General features: G+C 34.2%; 1 protein-coding gene across 1 annotated transcript; it reads left to right on the top strand.

The window, feature by feature from the left end:
* Positions 1 to 9,161: 9,161 nt before the first annotated feature.
* LOC142527079 (endonuclease III homolog 1, chloroplastic) lies at positions 9,162 to 14,682 on the top strand. Its single transcript, XM_075631794.1, has 10 exons — positions 9,162 to 9,343; positions 9,449 to 9,570; positions 10,742 to 10,805; positions 11,310 to 11,428; positions 12,054 to 12,120; positions 12,798 to 12,889; positions 13,072 to 13,209; positions 13,305 to 13,409; positions 13,899 to 13,982; positions 14,299 to 14,682. Exons 1-10 carry the CDS (start codon positions 9,214 to 9,216, stop codon positions 14,437 to 14,439), a joined length of 1,062 nt encoding a protein of 353 aa, XP_075487909.1. The 5' UTR covers positions 9,162 to 9,213; the 3' UTR covers positions 14,440 to 14,682.
* Positions 14,683 to 18,387: the final 3,705 nt, after the last annotated feature.

Below are 18,387 nucleotides of genomic sequence, written 5' to 3'. Positions count from 1 at the left end.
GGTCCTTGGCTTCTTCATTATTTTTTTAGAAGGGGTTTTCTCTGATTCAGTCTCAGTGACAATCAGTTTCCTCTTGATTGTCTTTTTCTGAGCCAAGTCCTTGGTCTTCGCCTTCTTAACTGATTTGGGAGCTGCCAGCATCTCAATCTCTTTTTTCACCTTGATAAACTGCTCAGGAGATATGTTCAGCTTGGTCTTCGGTTGCTGAACATTCTTGGCACTGAAGACCTTGAATTTGGACGACTTCTCACCAGATTCATCCACCAACCCTTTGCTCTTCAGAATGTAGCTGAGTGGTATAGCAAAACCTTTGTACTGTATGGAGGACTGAAGCATGTTCTTCAAGATATTGAAAATTATAGCTGACCAGTTCAGTATCCATCCAGTCATGATAGCAGTCATAACTTGAAATTTTTCAATGGGTGAGGGCAGCATACGAGCCTGCCTTGCCAGCAACTAACTTCTGGCTTCAGCTCCTTCTTTGGATCGAAAAACTTGATTTTTCGTCCATCAACAGATAATAGCGTCTGCATTTCCTCACTATCAGAGAGCTTCACTTCAGAAAAGTGAGCTAATCCATCATAAGGCAGTTGGAAGATGGTGCTGAAGGAGTCTTCATCTATGATCAACAACTTACTGTTGACAGTTGTGATTTTACCGTCAGCAGAGATGAAGCTATTTTCATACAAATCTTGAATCTCCTTGAGATATTTTTCCTGAGTTGATAGCCCAAGAAATTTCTTCAGTCCAACAGCTTCCAATTTGAGAAAAACGCTTCGAACAGCTTCGTCCTTTAAAGAAAGAACTGACTCAAAGTCAATAGCCATTGCATTAAGAATATAAGCGGGTGTTTGGCTTGCCATTTCTAAGTGTTTGGATATCTGAGAGGAAGAAAATCTATGTGTTTGATTTGTTCTAAGAGTTAGAAATTCTCGTAAAGAAACTGAAATAGAAAGGGCACAATTACTTATGTTGGTAACTGTTCAAATTTTTGGACATGTGTCAGTCCAAGATTAATTGACTTAAAAATGTGTGAACATGCAGTGTAATCATGAATAAAAGTCGATTGGACTACGTGGGGCCACATCACCAATCACTATTCAATGAATGACATAATTAAATGCGTAATTTTAACAGCCACATCACTTACTGTGGGATTTCATTGATAATCAGTTAACCTATTTGATAAGATCAGTTAGATCAATAACTGAGTGATCAGTTAAGAACTGAATCAGTTCAGTTTAAGACCAATTGATAATTGTCTTATTAGTTAACCAATTTAAAAATCAACATTCCCCCTAAATATATGCATAAACATAAAATAATATTATCCTTGGAAGATGAATCATCGGAGATAATAAATGCGACTCTCCAGATGATATGAAGCATATCTAAAAATAAGAATAAGATGGTTAGTCACAAGATCACTTGAAAATATCAGCAGATAACACAAGTTAAAGTATCAGCAAATGGATGCAGCAAGCAGTTCACAACAGACAGACCTTGATGAAGAATTTAAGTGTTCAATAGAAGCAGCCCGAAAGAAAAAGATAGAAGACCTTGTCTTTGAAAAGACATTATCAACCTAGACAAAGATCCAGGATCTTCAGCCCTTCTGAGAGGAGGGACTGAATGCCACTTGGAAACGATTGGCAACTGAAAATAAGTATAAGAGACGTCTCATCGTCGCTCATACTTCAGACATCTTCACTGACGAAGGTGTTTACTTCCTGATGTTTCTCAAGGAGCAAAGGGTTCTAGAAAGGATTTCCTTTTCAGAAGAATTCTCGAGGACTGCCACCGGTAGGTTATCCGCGTGGATGTCCTTCTGGCTGGATGCAGTAGAAAGAAAAATGAATCCTGTAATAGCAGAATGTTATTATCAATAAAATTGATATTTTATTCACTGTTTTTTATTGCTTTACTACTTTACTATTCTGCATTCAAGCCGGTACTAACTGAATAAAAAGAATGTGTTTAACTGATAACAACTTATTATCAATAAGAAAATATTCAACTGATAATAACTACTATCATCAAGAAAATATTCAAGCTGAATGATATTAAGACAAATAAATTAAGCCAAGAATATTGCGAAAGTAAGAAAACTTAATCTCGGGAAGTGGCTTGGTAAAGATGTCAGCCGCTTGTTGTTCAGTTGATATGTACTATAGCCTGATTTCCTTTTTTAGAGCATGATCTCTGATGAAGTGATGTGTGACATCAATGTGTTTGGTCCTGGAATGAAGAACTGAATTGTTTTTAATCGCAATTGTGCTTGTATTATCACAGAAGATTGGTGATTATTCTGCACCGATTCAATAATATTTCAGTTGTTTCTTAATTCAGAGCAGTTGAGCGCAGCAGCTTCTAGCTGCTAGATATTCTGCTTCATTTGTGAAGTTTCTACGGGTGTTTGCTTCGTGCTGAACCATGAAATCAGTCGGTCTCCTAGAAACTGACATGATTCACTGGTTTTTTTTACGATCAAGCTTACATCCTGCATAATCTGCATCTGAATAGCCAACTAAATTGAAAGATGAGGTCTTAGCATACCATAAGCCCACATTTTGTCTGCTTTTAAGATATTTTAAAATTCGTTTGGCAGCTGAAAAATGTGATTGCCTAGGATCTGCTAAAATCTAGCACACATGCAAAAAACAAATACAATATCAGGAACGGCTAGCAGTTAGGCATTATAAAAAACCTATTAAACCTTGTAGAGTGTCATCTCAACTGATATTTTCCCTTCATCTTTATCTAATTTAATCGATGAGCTCATGGGAGTACTTGCAGTTGAACATGTCTCCATGCCAAATTTCTTGAGCAGTTCATTCGTATATTTTGTCTGACTGATAAAAGTACTAGTTTCCAGTTTCTTCACTTGCAGACCAAGGAAAACCCATCATGCTCATCCCGAATTTTTCCTGCATTAGCTTGGCAAATTTCTCGTACAATTTGGGGTTATTTAACCCAAAAATAATATCATCAACATATATTTGCACAAGTAAAATATGATCATTATTTGAAAATCTGAGCAAATTAATATCAATTGATCCAACAGTGAAATCAAGATCAGTTAAATTTTTGATAAAGTCTCATACCAAGCTCTGGGAGCTTGTTTAAGACCATACAACACTTTGTTCAAGAGATAAACATGATCAGGAAGAGTGTGATTAACAAAACCCGGTGGTTGTTCAACATGCACTTCTTCCTGCAACTGACCATTCAGGAATACACTCTTGACATCCATTTGGTAGACTTTAAGTCTTTGAATGAGACATAGGCAATGAATATTTTGATTGTTTCCAGTCGTGCAACTGGTGCATATGTCTCGTTGTAATCAATTCCTTCTTCTTGCCTATATCTTTGAGCTACAATCCTCGCTTTGTTGCGTACAACAGAACTGTATTCGTTCAGTTTGTTCCTGTAGACCCACTTTGTACCTACAATGGTTTTAGAAATTGGTCTTGGAACTAAAGTCCAGACATTGTTATGGGTAAACTGATTTAGCTCTTCCTGCAAAGCATTTATCCAGTTAGGATTAGCAAGAGCTTCATCAGTTTTCTTTGGTTCAAGTTGGGAAACAAATAGTGAATGAACAAATAAATTACACATTAGGTTTCTAGGTCTTACCGGATCATATGCATTTACTATCACCAATTCTTGTAAATGTGATATCTTCCATCTGTAGTTGGGATTAGTCAGATCAATTTCAGTTGCAACATGTTCAGTTTGTAATTGAACATCAGTTTCAGTTGCAACGGCTTCAGTTGGTATTTGAATATTATCACGTTGTTCCACCAACTGAGTGTTAGGAACAATTTCTCGTTCAGCTGTTTGATCCACTATCTCTGATTCAGGTGTTTGAAAGATACATCAATTGATGTGAACTTATTTTTCAATATCATCCTCCAAACTGATTTCGGTAAAGAGATCAGTTAGCTCAAATGGATCAGTTGGCTTATCAGTTAGTGCAGATTCATCAAATACAACATGAATTGGCTCTTCTACATTCAAAGTACATTTGTTAAACACTCTATAAGCTTTACTAAATGATGAGTAACCTAGAAATACTCTCTGCAGATTTAGCATCAAATATTTTCAAATGATTTTTACCATTATTATGAATAAAACATCTGCAGCCAAATATTTTGAAGTAGGACACCACGCTTTTCTTTCCATGCCAGATACGATGTATTCAAATGATTTTTATTAATCATTGATCTGTTCTGAGTATAACACGCAGTGTTTACTGCTTCTACCCAAAATCTTTGAGATATACCGGAATCAGCAAGCATCGTTCTAGTTGCTTATTTAAGTATACGATTTCTTCTTTCAGCTACACCATTTTGCTGAGGAGTTCTAACTGATGAGAACTCGTGCTTAATTCTAGTATTTTCTAAAAATTGAGAAAGATTTTGATTGACAAATTCAGCCCCTCGATCAGACTTTATTATGTCAATTCCAACTGATTTTTCATTTAATAATCTTTTGAAAAGCTTAATCAGTTGTGCAGCAGTTTGCTCTTTTGATTTGAGAAACATAACCCAAGTAAATCTTGAAAAATCATCAACAACTACCAAGGTGTATTTCATTCCCCCTAAAATTATGACTGGTATAGGACCAAAAAGATCCATATGCAACAGGTTTAAGCATCTGGTGGAAGATTTACTACCCTTGTTTTTGAAAGAAGATCTTACTTGTTTAACAAACTGACATGCAGAACAAATTTTATCTTTTGAAAAATCTATTTTAGGCATACCAGTTACAAGATCGTGGTTACTCAGATGAGCAATGGATTTAAAGTTCAAGTGGTTCAACCTTTTATGGCACAACCATTGTTTAGAAGATTTTGAAACTACAAAACATACTGGTGCATTAGGTTGATTAGTCCAACTCACTTTATAATTGTGACTACAACGATTGCCAGTTATAATGATCTCATCAATTGAGTTCTTAACTGTACACGTGTGTTTGTTGAACTAAAATGAAAAATTATTGTCGCATAACCGACTGATGCTAATCAAGTTATACTTCAAATTATCAACAGTAAGACATCATTAATAATAATGTTACCATGGATAACCTTACCCTTACCCACAGTTCTACCTTTAGATTTGTCTCCAAAACTAATGTTTGGACCAGAGTGTTTGATCAGTTGGGATAGCAATTCAGCATCCCCTGTCATATGTCGCGAGCATCCACTATCCAAATACCAAATTGATTCTTTTGTTGTATATGTCACCTGCAATCACACACAATAAATAATCTTGGTACCCACATCTATTTGGGTCCTAAACTGATTAGTTCTTTAGGAACCCAGACTTGGATAAGTCTAACTGACTTTTCAGTTGCTGTGTTCCAAATGGTTCTTCTTGACTTGTGTGTGTGATGTGTTGTGTGTAGATGAAACAATATGATTTTTATCCTTTTTCAACTGATTGCTCTACCGATTTCTCTTCTGAAATGGCTTACAGTTGTAATAACTGTAATAGTCATTCCCAGAATGCTGATTTTTGTAGCTAAACCATTTAGGTAACTAGCTTCGTGAATCAGTTGGACTCTCAGGGCTATATCCAATTCCAAACCATTTAACTTTGTTCTTATGTTCAATCGGTTGGACAATAGGTTTACTTTGTTCAAATATTTCTTGTACAATGGTTGATTTCACAAAGTTAATGTATTTCCCTATGTTTTCATGCAACTTTGGCATGGTATCACTTGCAGAGGTTTCATCAATGCTATTAAAGCCCAAACCAGTTTTATCAGCAATTGATTTTTGTAAACTCTGCATTTCAGTCAGAGTGACAGATGACTTGTTCCATGCTTGAATCAGATTAGTTTATGTTGAAATTTCAGTTTTTAACGGTTGAATCAAGGATTGGTTCTTGGTCATTTCAGATTTTTGTTTTCCAATCTCCTTTCTTAGACTCAACAATTCAACTGACTCATCAGTTTCAATTTTGTTGTCTTTGGGATCAGTTTGCTCTGCTTTGGATTTTTCAAAAGAGGGAGCAAGTTTGTGATACTCATTTATCATGTCATGTAGTGTGGAAATGAGTTCTTCACGTGTAAAATCAGTAGAGCTGAAGTCAAATACCTGTTCACTTGTTGACTCGAGTTCTGCGTCATCTGCCATTAAGCATTTAACTTCTTCTTCATCATTGTTAGAACTGCTTGATCTCTCAGCCTCTGACTGCTTCACTGTCAGTTTCTTCCCATTTTGATTTTCTTTCTTCAGATAGCAGGACTTCATGCTTCTTCTTGAATGATCTCTCATCATTCCTATCTTTTCTTTTGTATTCAACTGATTTCTTCCCTTTTCAGATGAATGTCTACTGTCCTTCTTTGTTTTAGGACAGTCAGCAATAAAGTGTTCTGGCTTGCCACAATTATAGCAATAATTTGGTTCTTCCTTATAGTTGTTTTTCTAATATTACCTCTCTAATGAACATTGATTTCTTCTCATGAATTTACCAAATTTCTTCACAAATAATGACATGACGCCATTACTCAGCTGATCTGTTGTTTTCTCAATTGAACCAGTTGGTTCCAGTTTGATAGCACTAAGGGCAGTTGTGATTTATGGTGTAAAAGGCTCTTCTTCTCTTGTTTGCATTTCAAACTCATAGGCTTTGAAATCCGCAAACAAATCATGTAATTCAACCTTATTCAGGTCATTTGACTCTCTCATATCCATGTCTTGACATCTCATTCTTTGGGGACACCTCTATCCACCTTCAGCGCGACTTCTTTGATTGAATACACTTTTCCAAATGCATTCAATTCATTTATAATACCGATGACTCTTTCATCATACTCATTCATGGACTCTCCAATCTTCATTTTAATGTTGTCAAACTTCTGAACAGCAACTGAGAGTTTATTTTCTTTTGTTTGTTCATTGCCCTCGCATAGCTGAATCAAATTCTCCCAGATCTCTTTTGTTGTTCTGCACATGTTTATCTTGTTGAAAGTAATCTAGTCCAGAATCTTGTACAGAATGTCTTTAGCCACATTGTCTAGATTGGTTTTTCTTTTATCTTCTGTTGTCCACTCTTCACGTGGTTTCTCTATGCAATGGAGAGCTCCTTCAGTTATGACAAGTGCTATGTTCGCCTTCAATATCTTCATTGGTCCGTCAGTTATGACGTACCACATATCATCATCCTGTGCAGTTAAATGAGCATGTATTCTTATCTTCCAATCATCAAATTCTCTTTTGGAAAACATTGTAATTTTGTTGAAAGACTGACATGGTAATCAGATTGTATAGATAGAAAGTATTCAAAAATAAGATTGATTCAAGCTCTGATACCACTTGTTAGGATTGGTTGGGTGGATGAAAGTGTTTAGAAGGGGGGGTGAATAAACACTTGACTATTTTCCAATCTTTTCGAAAGAGTGAATCAGTTTAGTGATAAACTGAATTCGATAATCTTGTTGTCAATGTTGATCAGTTAACTTTAAAGTGTGGAAACAAACTGAAAAATAGATTGAATACTTAGGAATAACGAACACAAAGATTTGTGGATGTTCAGAGAGTTCAAATGCTCATACGTCACCCCTTCTATCGCAAGGATATGATATTTACTAAAAGACTTTGATTAATTACAGTAACCGTAATAACCCTTACATTTACGCTTTTAAGATCATGAAACGTATTTTTAATTACAGTGCTTTTCACTGTTGCTTGTTATGTATATATATTCGTTATAACGTTATAGGTGTATTAAGTCTTCGGACTCATTAGGTGTGAATGATGCAGTGAGAAAATTGATCAAGAGATTGGAGGTGCCGAAGACTGAGTAGGCGGAGTTGGATGTGTGCACGCGAACCCGATGACCTTATTTCTTCCACACATCACGTTTATGAGATAGGAGTGGACATGAATATTTTTACTCATTCATTTTATTACGTTATTGGTTATCTGGATTTTTATTCGTTCATATTTGTTTTATTTTTAAACTACAGTATTTTCATCTGATAGATGATTACTATTATTTTTGAAAGGTGAAATTTTCAGCAGTGTTGTATGCATGCATAATTTATGAATTTTCGAGAACCAGCTTGTAAAAAAAATTTTAGTACTATTTTAAGTAGTAGATGTTTCAAGATAAGTGTGAACTATCATTTTTTCAACTGAGTATGTTAGCAGTCCTGACAGTGTCCTGAAAACTGGTCATGCATATTTAAAATGTATATGTTGATGTTGAACATGAATTTTTATGTTAATGTTAGAAACATGTTGCATATTTGGTTTTAAGAAAATGTATGTATATGCATGAGTTTTACAAGTGATCAATATGATCTTCGTTTCTTCTCAGGTGATGGTCAAAATTTTAGATATTCGTTGCTGTTCTTTTTGTTAAACAGTAACTCCTCATTGTTGTCACATTTTAAGATTTCGTGTAACTGCAGTTAATTTTCTAGTCATTGATGGATATAACGCATTATTAACTTATTTAAGTGTTTATGAGTGTGTGTATTGTCGGTCATAGCTTTTTTTAAAAAAAAATTCAGTAGAATTTTTAAGTAGTAGACGTTTCATCTTATGCTCTCTCATTTTTTTTGTTCATGAATAATTTCATTAGAAGGCTTTAGTTAATACAATAGCTTGTACAAACCAAATTATGTTAGTCAAACTCTAACGATTGAAACTCTTATTAAATTACTACAAATCTTATTAATATGTTCAGAAAAAAACTTCTACATAGTACATGATAGAGGGGAATAAACAACACCAAAAAATATCCTTAATTACCAAGTATGAAAATTTCAGAATGTGCTTAGAATAGCTAATGTATTTCTTGATAGATTGATAGAAGAGAACGATCAATGCTTTCAACAGATTATGATAATTTCCAATTGTTTTCAACGTCGAATGGATTGCTCTTTAATTACTGGACATTTCCAAAGTTAGTTTTTTTTAAAATAAACTGTCCTCTTTTGTAGGATAAAATGATATACATGAAGAGAATGTCATGTGTCATTGTTTGCAGTTCTATATCAATAAAAGATTTAAATTTTGAGTAATTTGTTCGATAAATAATTTGTTAGATACATAACAAATTAAAATAAAAAATTGGTTTCAATTCAATTCCAATCTGACTTTTTATAAATTCACTTCCAGTGCATTAAATTTGAAATGGATCCGATCCGACTCGGTGTGTGTCCACAAGTACATTCCCTCAGTTCCCTTTAAACAGAATGGCTTTCCCACTCCTCAAAAACATTACTTCACAGCAACTAATCTTCTCCTCTTCCTCCGCGAAAATGGTTAGAAGATTCTCAGCTTCCGAAAGGGAAATCTCTTCGGTTGTTCAGTCGACAGATTCAGGTTAGAATTTGCCAATTTTCTTTGCTATACACCACTAATATTTCGTTTATTGTCTTTTTACTTTAAAAGGGTTTGGACAAATTTGAGTTTTGATGATTCTTTCAGGCTCTAATGTTCTAGATGAGGGCTCCGAGAAAAAATTTCATGTCTTTGTTCGAAAAAGGAGAGCCATGAAAACCCTTCAAGCTAAAGTGAATGATGTTAAGCCTGAGTTGAATGATGAAAAGGTAAGCTTTGATGATATCTTTCTTAAAATTAATATAGAGAGTAATTTTCAACACGTTCTCTTATGTGTACATAAACTTTGATTTATTTGTTAGTTGATAAAGTTGGTTTCATTTGTTAGCTGAGTATTATTTTCCAGTCGCGTGTGTTGTTTGCCAGTTAATTCTTCGTTGCTAGCAGAGACCACTAGAAAGGACTATAGTAATGACAAGGGAAAGAAGTAGAGAGGGAGTTGAGGTGGGGAGTTGAATTCGGAGAAGATTAAAGCCAAAAACTGATCCACGTCTTGAATTACATACCAAATTAACGAACTGATTGTCTCAGATCATAAAAATAAGCATGGTGATGACTGGTTGCTGAAATGATGACACATCTGCTAAGTTTGTTGTCATTTTTAAAGGGTTATTGTTTGTAAATTGGATGGTCCTTTCTAGTGTTACGCTTCCCCTTGATATATCATCAAATTTGTCTTAATTCAAATGTATCGTATAAGCAGCAGTGACCTGTCATGATGGCTCAGTATGTTGTACGTTTTATGAATTTTTGTTGCTATATTTAGCTTTTAGAGGACAAGGTCAAATGTGTCATATAAGCAGCAGTGACCTGCCATGATGGCTACCGGCTACGTATGTTTTATGAATTTTTGTGGCTAAATTTAGTTTTTAGATGAAGGCATTATATACTGCTTTTATTAATGTACTCAAATATCTCATCTATCCAAAAAGCTATCTCCTGACACGGATGAATTTGCGAGGCACTAGTTTAAGTTGAAAAACACCAAGCGAGTAGTATCTAATATCATGTATTAAGAGCTAAATTAGTCTAGTTTTTCATTTGTAGAATTTTGGATTATTTAAAATGTTTATTAATGTAAAAATTAGCTTTGGAAAATCATGTATTCGCGATAATCATAGATACCAAAAATTCTTTAAGATACTATTTTGTTCCCTCTTGTTTAAATTACTGATAGCCTTCTCACATTTACTGATCTTAAGAGTTTTCTGCCTTGTATGAACAAATCAATCCAAATAGGCATGTCATGTGTCTTTCGAAGTCTGCACGCTGAATGCCACTTAATATTTAGACATGTCAACCATGTAATATGCACTTTTTGACGTCAGCTGTGCCTTAGATTTACTCTTACTTTGAATATGATTGTAACACTTGATGCAGCCTTGCAGCCTACCTGAAATTGAAGATTTTGCATATGGAAAGGCTAGCAGTTTTTCCTCCTTGAGTATGTATCTGGTGTGAATTTGTTACATAATCTATTTAAATTTTAATCACAATAATTGTATTTATTTATTTTAAAGGTTTTCTATGATATTTAAATTCGTGACTTCTTGGTGTCATTGAGTAATTGGTGGTAAAAAAATTTCCACATTTGAAATGACTTGTTCCCTTGGTTTTAGCTTCAAATCAATCCATCTTTCGCAATTTTAATTAAAGCTGGGCAAAAATTTTAAAATGGTTATATTTTTTATGCTTAGGTTAGTTCTTAAAAATAACTGATAAATTGAAAGATTTTGTAAATATTAATGACAGTCTATGATTTAAAGTCTAAAAAAATTTGGATGCTTTTAATGTACTAAGAAAAGATAGGTTATCTAATAGACTTCTTTGATTTGCATGTCCTGTTTATTTATGTGAATGACCTAGTTGATAGTGTTCATTGAGTGGGACGAAGAATTTCCCCCATTTCATTGACAATCATGCTTTAATTAGCATTGTTCCTTTACAGCACATTCACCGACAAACTGGAAAAATGTTCTTGAAGGAATTCGTAAAATGAGGTCTTCTGAAGATGCACCAGTAGACTCAATGGGGTGTGAAAAGGCTGGAAGTTCCCTTCCTCCTGAGGTAGTTTTCTTATCATGATTTTCAGCTCATATAATCTATTAAAATTTTAATGGTGTGGCACCATGGAAATTTATGCGTTGTTTTTGGCTGACAAATGTATATGGTTGTTTGCATGGAATAGCCATTTTATTGTGGATTTTGAAACTCAAAGAAACAATGTCTGCCATATCTAGGTTATCACGACTTACCGCTGACGGTTGAATCTACTCTCTACTCGACTCCAATTCTTTTTCAAACCTATTTTGAAGTTTTAAAGTATCACCTTGTTAATCATTGGTCTAATTTGGTGTATGCCAGCAGCCAGCCTTCCTTGCAGTCGTATGCCTTTGTTTTATACTGATATTTTATTCTTTTGATAACGTTAGTGAGATATCTGACCACGGTTTATTATCCCACATATTGTCCTTTGTTATCTAATGTTGGTCATTTAACCGGGATTTCAAGGTTTTTATTTATTGAAACAATGGCTATATAGGTCACAAGAATTTCCTCAGACTCTCGAAAAGTTGTCATTGTAATGCGGTCATGATGCATAAATAGTTTTTAAATCTTTAGTTTTTGGTTGATGGACGGAATTTGTGTTTGGCGTGGAATTTGTCTCTATATCCTTTTTATGGTTTGTCAGGAACGAAGATTTGCTGTTCTGGTATCTTCACTCTTATCAAGTCAAACAAAAGATCATGTTACTCATGGCAAGTACTTATTTATTATCAATATCTCAGAGGAATCACCTTTTATACCTTTAGACTTGTTGAATTCAATAAGTAATCATGATATGATGGGGCTGGTGATGCATTGTAAATTAAATTGCACACTGCTCACTTTTTCCGGTACCTATGTTGTTTGCTTGTCTTAGTCTAATATGTCTTCTTTTTGGAAGTTTTATTACTAATATTTTGTGGAGGAATAGCTCAACAAAATTGTAAATAAACAAACTTGACATTATTGGTGAATTTAACCAGCGTTTGTTGTGCGATGTTCTAAGAACAAGAATTCAAATGATAAGATTTGAGCTTCTTTTGAATTTTTTCGGCATGCAGAACATCTTTGCTAGTATCACATTGGAGAAAATGTTTGAAGAAACATATTAGTAGACTTAATGATAGAGAAAGGAAAGCTACTGCTAGCTACTAAGCATTCTTAAGTGTTTGGATTTAATGGCTATTTAAATTTCAAATAAATGAGAGTTGAAAATAAGGATTTCGTGTTGGAAACTCTAACTAGTTGAGACTTAGTTTTGCTTGGTGATGTCATTTATGTATTATTGGGATCTCTGACATAAAGAATGCATATTTAATAATCTTTGTTATGGGTGAGATATTCTACCTCAGGTTTGTGTACTAATTTTATTGAGCACTTCGTATTGTAGGTGCTATTCAACGGCTTCTCCAAAATGATTTGCTCACAGCAGAAGCCATGGACAAAGCTGATGAAGGTGCAATCAAGGACATAATTTACCCTGTATGTTTCTTTTTTTGTAGGTTATTTACCGATTTCATTTTTAATGTACAAGATCTAGACGAGATGAAATGGGATTCAATGGTAGATTTTGTACAATGAAACTGTTAATATATTAGCGAATAGAAACAATTTTACCCCACGTGCTTTGTGTCATCTACTTGGTTCACTTTGATTTTGAGCAGGTGGGATTTTATACAAGAAAGGCAAGCAACTTGAAAAAAGTCGCAAAAATTTGTCTCTCAAAGTACAATGGAGATATTCCTAGTACACTAGAGGAGTTGCTCTTGCTTCCAGGAATTGGCCCAAAAATGGCTCACCTGGTACGAGAAGGGATCTATTGTATTATTTAAAATGTTTATTTCTTATTATCTTTGTTAAATATTTTTTCGGAGGTGTAAGGTGCTTGCCCTTCTAGATCATGAATGTAGGTTGGAATAATGTTCAAGGTATATGTGTAGACACTCATGTGCACAGGATTTGCAATCGGCTTGGATGGGTTTCACGTCCTGGTACCAAAAAGGTATAATTCGTTGTATTTTGAAGATTGTTACTAAATCACTTTTAAATATGTAACTTTTATGCTGATCAATTTCAACTATCAAGTTTGGTATGAATTTTGGCAGCCATTTTCCCATGCACAACTATTTAGTATACTCTGAGTAGCGGGAGTTCTGTCATGTGGCCATTTTGGAAGGAATTTACTTAGTATGGGTTCTGAAAATTAACAAATGAGCTTTAATGCCCTGAAATTTAGATCTCTCATTCTTGCACCACGTACATCTAATAGATCTGCTCATGTCCTCACTAGTATGATAATGGCTGATCATAATTTTCATAAAGGCTTACTTTCAATCCCTAGGTGTTCAAGGTCTGTTATCAAAAGTGATGTGATTAGGTTCTGTTATTTTCCCCAAAAAAACAAAAAAAAATCCAATGACAAATGAGCCATGCAGCAGAGGAATGATATTGATTCACTAGTAATTTACATTGCCTTTTTCTTTTTTCTTAGAAAACCTCAACGCCAGAGGAGACTAGAGTATCGTTGCAACTGTGGCTTCCTAAGGAGGAATGGGTCCCCATAAATCCTCTTCTGGTATTTTTACATTAATCTTTACATGGGTACACGACTGGTATCATCTTTCAGCTTTTGTCGAGATACCTATGTTCTGTAAACTCGAGTAAAATTTCACCTATCCTTTGTAGGTGGTTCATTTTGAGAAATCTTGCTTTTATTCTCCAAAATGTTGTCTTTCAGGTTCAAAATTTTTAGATGGTTCTAACGATTCATAACCTGAAAGACAGATGTGACCAGTTATTTCTTGTTTGGGCAAATGAGTATCTCATGAAGTTTATAGCACTCTGAACCATTTTCGCGAATATCGGTTTACTGCTAATTATTTGGAAAGCAGGTTGGCTTTGGTCAGACCATATGTAAACCACTTAGACCTCGTTGTGACAAGTGCACCATAAGCGGTTTTTGTCCATCGGCATTCCTAGAGGCCAGCCCTTCATCAACGCCTAAGAAATCTCGATTATGCAAGCAGTCGTAGAAGAGTTGCTCGTGAGGACTTTGCTTCCTTTTAACCGCGAGATATCTGGTCATTGTTTCCTCTATTTGTAGGCAAAATTGTGTAATTTGCAGGTGCGTGATGTGGCGATTTTACTTCTTAAAACAATTTAGAGAGGTGCCACTAAATATTGGGATGTCTGATTGCATGTAAAGAAAAACAAAATTTTGGAGATATTAAAGAAAAAGGTTAGGTATGACTGGTTTGAACTAACATTTCGTGCGTTTTTACCTGTTGGAAAAGCTTCGACGGTCAAGACGTCGAGTGCTCTAGCAAAATATACATCTTTTGCTGTAACTTGGTTATTTGTGTAAAATTAAATTAGTTCAATTATTACGAAGTTGCGGATTGCTTTTTATCAATTAATTGATGCAGGCAACTGGATGAAAAAAAAAATAAAGTTAATAAACATAGCTTCCAGGTAATTGGGCTCTTCAAGCTTTGTAACTCATAAATTATTAGGTACAATACAATTTTGTGTTATATGTGGGAGTTTGTTCTCAAATTTTTCACAAGAAAAGCTGATTTTTTGTTGCGAATATCTTGAGGGCATTTTAGCTTGAAGTTTGCTTGTATTTTATGTACGAAACACTGAAAATCACGGCGTGACATTAAAAAATTGATGACATAACACTTGGAGATGACAATAGGGTAGGTTTGGCCAAACATAAGAACCACTCGTACTGTGAAACCCCGAGTCTCGGGCAAGTTAGATCAGTGAACTCTTCATTTTTTTAAATACAAAATAATTTTTTTAATAATTAATTAATCATTAAAATTATTTTTCAACTTTATTAATAATATTTAAGGGAAAAAATATTATTACAAATTAAAATATATCAATTTTTATTCAAATAATAGTTATTAAGAAAAGAAAATTTCTAATTATATATTACATATTCAATTCTAGATATTTATTTTCAACATTGGAAAAAATGTAATATATTAATAATATATATACAAAAATTTTCTTTGTTGTTCATTAATCGTGTCTACATCTATACTCACCAAAGATGTGTCATTCACTTATTGAATGTGAGAAAACATATCAAAATTGTATATCCAATAAATGATTTACACCTCATTGGAAGACACAGAATTGAACACGGTTGGTGGGCAACATTGATATATATATGAGTCTGTCTAAACCCGGGATCCGTTTTACCCGGTCTAAACTTGTCCCAACGAGACATGTTAAATTCGGGGTTGGGTTTTAGATCCAACTCATTGTCATCTGGAATAGCACCCGTCATTGTTTACATGCTTAATATTAACACAAATGAACGAAATTTTGAATTAGTTGCCTAAGAATATAAAATGTGAATTGACCGGCAACAAGAAGTTAAAACAGAAAAAGTTGCCCCAAACCAAATTATACCAAATCATCAATTACAAATTTGAGTTTTGTGAAAGAACGAATTATGGTAATATTTCTTCTTATTTTTAATGAAATTGCTTCCATTAAATAAGGTAAAAATAGAGTACAGATACAAGTACACTGAACATTCCGAGGTAGAATCCAACAAACAACATCAAATCTAAACTAACATATTGCAACACAACTAATACATTAACAACAAAGTCATAGTCTCACTTGACTAATAACTACATATCTATTACAGTTACCGCATTTGGGATGGAATTATGGATATATTTTAAAACACAGGTGGTTGGTTATGTTCCCGTTGGTTCTTCACTTGATTGTAAAGCGGGGAATACTTTGTTCACTTCTGAAGAAGTTTCCTGGATCAATTCTTGATTTTACTTCGGGTAGCATTTCGAAGTTCCCTTTGAAGTATTTTCTTCCCCGAATCGCCGCTTTTGCGAGCAATTTACATTTTCAGGCTCGTTGATCCCGATATCAAGATGGACCTGGATCACCTACACTAGTGGTAAGCACATCAAATATTGGATGTGCTTACATGGCATTTTATTTTTATTTTTTTTAATTCTTCTTTTTTTCCCCGCTTTTTTCCTTCTCTTTTTCTCTTTTGTTTTCCCTCCATTTTTCTTCGTTTTTTTCCTATTCCACAAACATTATTCACACAGTTTTATATTAAATAATATAAACAGAGGGAAAAAAATGTTTGTTGAAGAGGGAAAATTGTGATGTTTATATTATTTCATATAAAACTGTTTGAATAATGTTTGTGGAAGAAGGAAAAAATGGGGGAAAATAGAGGGAAAACAAAAGAGAAAAAGAGTGGGAAAAAAATAAAAATAAAATGCCATATAAACACATCATCATTTGTTGTGCTTACCACCACTGTAGGCGATCCAGGTCCAAGGGAGTGGTGGATCGACACTGGTGCCACTCGCCATGTTTGCTCGGACAAGGAGATGTTTGCTACTCATGAGGAATTGAGTGGGGAAAAGTTATTCATGAGAAATTCCGCTACTTCTAAGATCAAGGGTCAAGGAAAAATTGTGAAACGTCCTGCCTTTTTTATTGCTTTAAAAGTACTAGAAATTTTTTTTTTATCCTCACTTAGCATCGGCCGAACCATAAAATATTTTGACATCATTTTAAAAATAACCATCCAACAGATATTTAAAAATCCAAAGGAAAATATTTTAAAGCATAAAATCGTCAAACATTTTACAAAACCTAAAAAGCAATAATTTGAAAAAAATAGTCCATACTAAACCTCTCAAAAATCTCTCAAATGCATAAATAAATAAACTTAAAAATCTTTAACTTAAATCATAAAGCATAATGCGGAAAATGTAGCGCTGGTCCTCGGGTTGTGTGCGCCTTCAGCCCAGTCAAATCACTCATCAAGTCCTCCCTCAATACCACCTGCATCCATCACACCTACTGAGTCTAAAGACTCAACACACCATAATCTTGATAACGAGTAATACGTAATACAGTCAACATATAACGGTGAAAAATACTTGTACTTAAAATATCGTTTTCATGAAGATGCATAATCATAAACATTTTCGTAAACATTTTCATGATGCATAAAACTTCAACATAAACATTTTCATAACATGCAAACATGAATTTCCTTTTCCTCAACATGACATGACATAAAACCTTAAACATAATCATGAACATTTCCTCCTTTTTTCTATTCCTTTGTTGAATTCAGATCGTTAATTGTGACTTTCCTGACATGACATGACATGACGATGGATCCATCTACATAAAACCACAGTACTGGGCGGCGGGGACATCAGCGACACTCTCACCGGTCAACTGAGCCTTGGCCTAACATGATCGAATAGAAATACGATCGTCGGGGCTCCCTCTGGGGCCTTTTCCCATAAATGAGCTCCCTCTGGGGCCTTCTCCCCTCACGATATTCTCATTCTTCCTCAAACCTCATAACCTCTTAACCTCATATTCGTAATAATGGAAACACGATCGTCGGGCTCCCACTGGGACCATAACCCTCATGACGTCGCCATCATTAACGAATTAGTCACAATCACTTCACTTCCTTCAACATTTATATTCTCACCACTTTATAAAAATCATGCATAACATAACATTTTATTTTTGAAACCAAGCATGCAACATGTCTTTTAAATGTCTTCCTTAAATCATAGAAATCAAATAGACATTTTAAAATCATAATTTAATCATAAGCATTTCATAAACATTTAAAAATAATCATAATATCATAAAAACAGTATTTAGGGCACTGCTATGACCTTTACTAATTTCTAGGTGTAGAAAGACCGTTTTACCCCTGGACTCGACATTTTACGATTTCGACTTTTTTCTTGATTTCATGACTCTAAAATGTCCCAAATAATTATTTAACCTTACATGAATTTTTCCATATTTTTATTTAGCTTAAATCGAGGACTTTTGATTTAATTTTTAAATAAGACGTATTAACACGTTTTAATCCCGAATTAAACCAAATCTTAATATAAAATTCTCAAATTAAAAACTTAGACTTATAATAATTATTT

The sequence above is a fragment of the Primulina tabacum genome, chromosome 15 (genome assembly GCF_025594145.1).
Source record: "Primulina tabacum isolate GXHZ01 chromosome 15, ASM2559414v2, whole genome shotgun sequence".
NCBI classification, from domain to species: Eukaryota; Viridiplantae; Streptophyta; class Magnoliopsida; order Lamiales; family Gesneriaceae; genus Primulina; species Primulina tabacum.
This window is presented reverse-complemented; position numbering and strand designations above follow the sequence as displayed.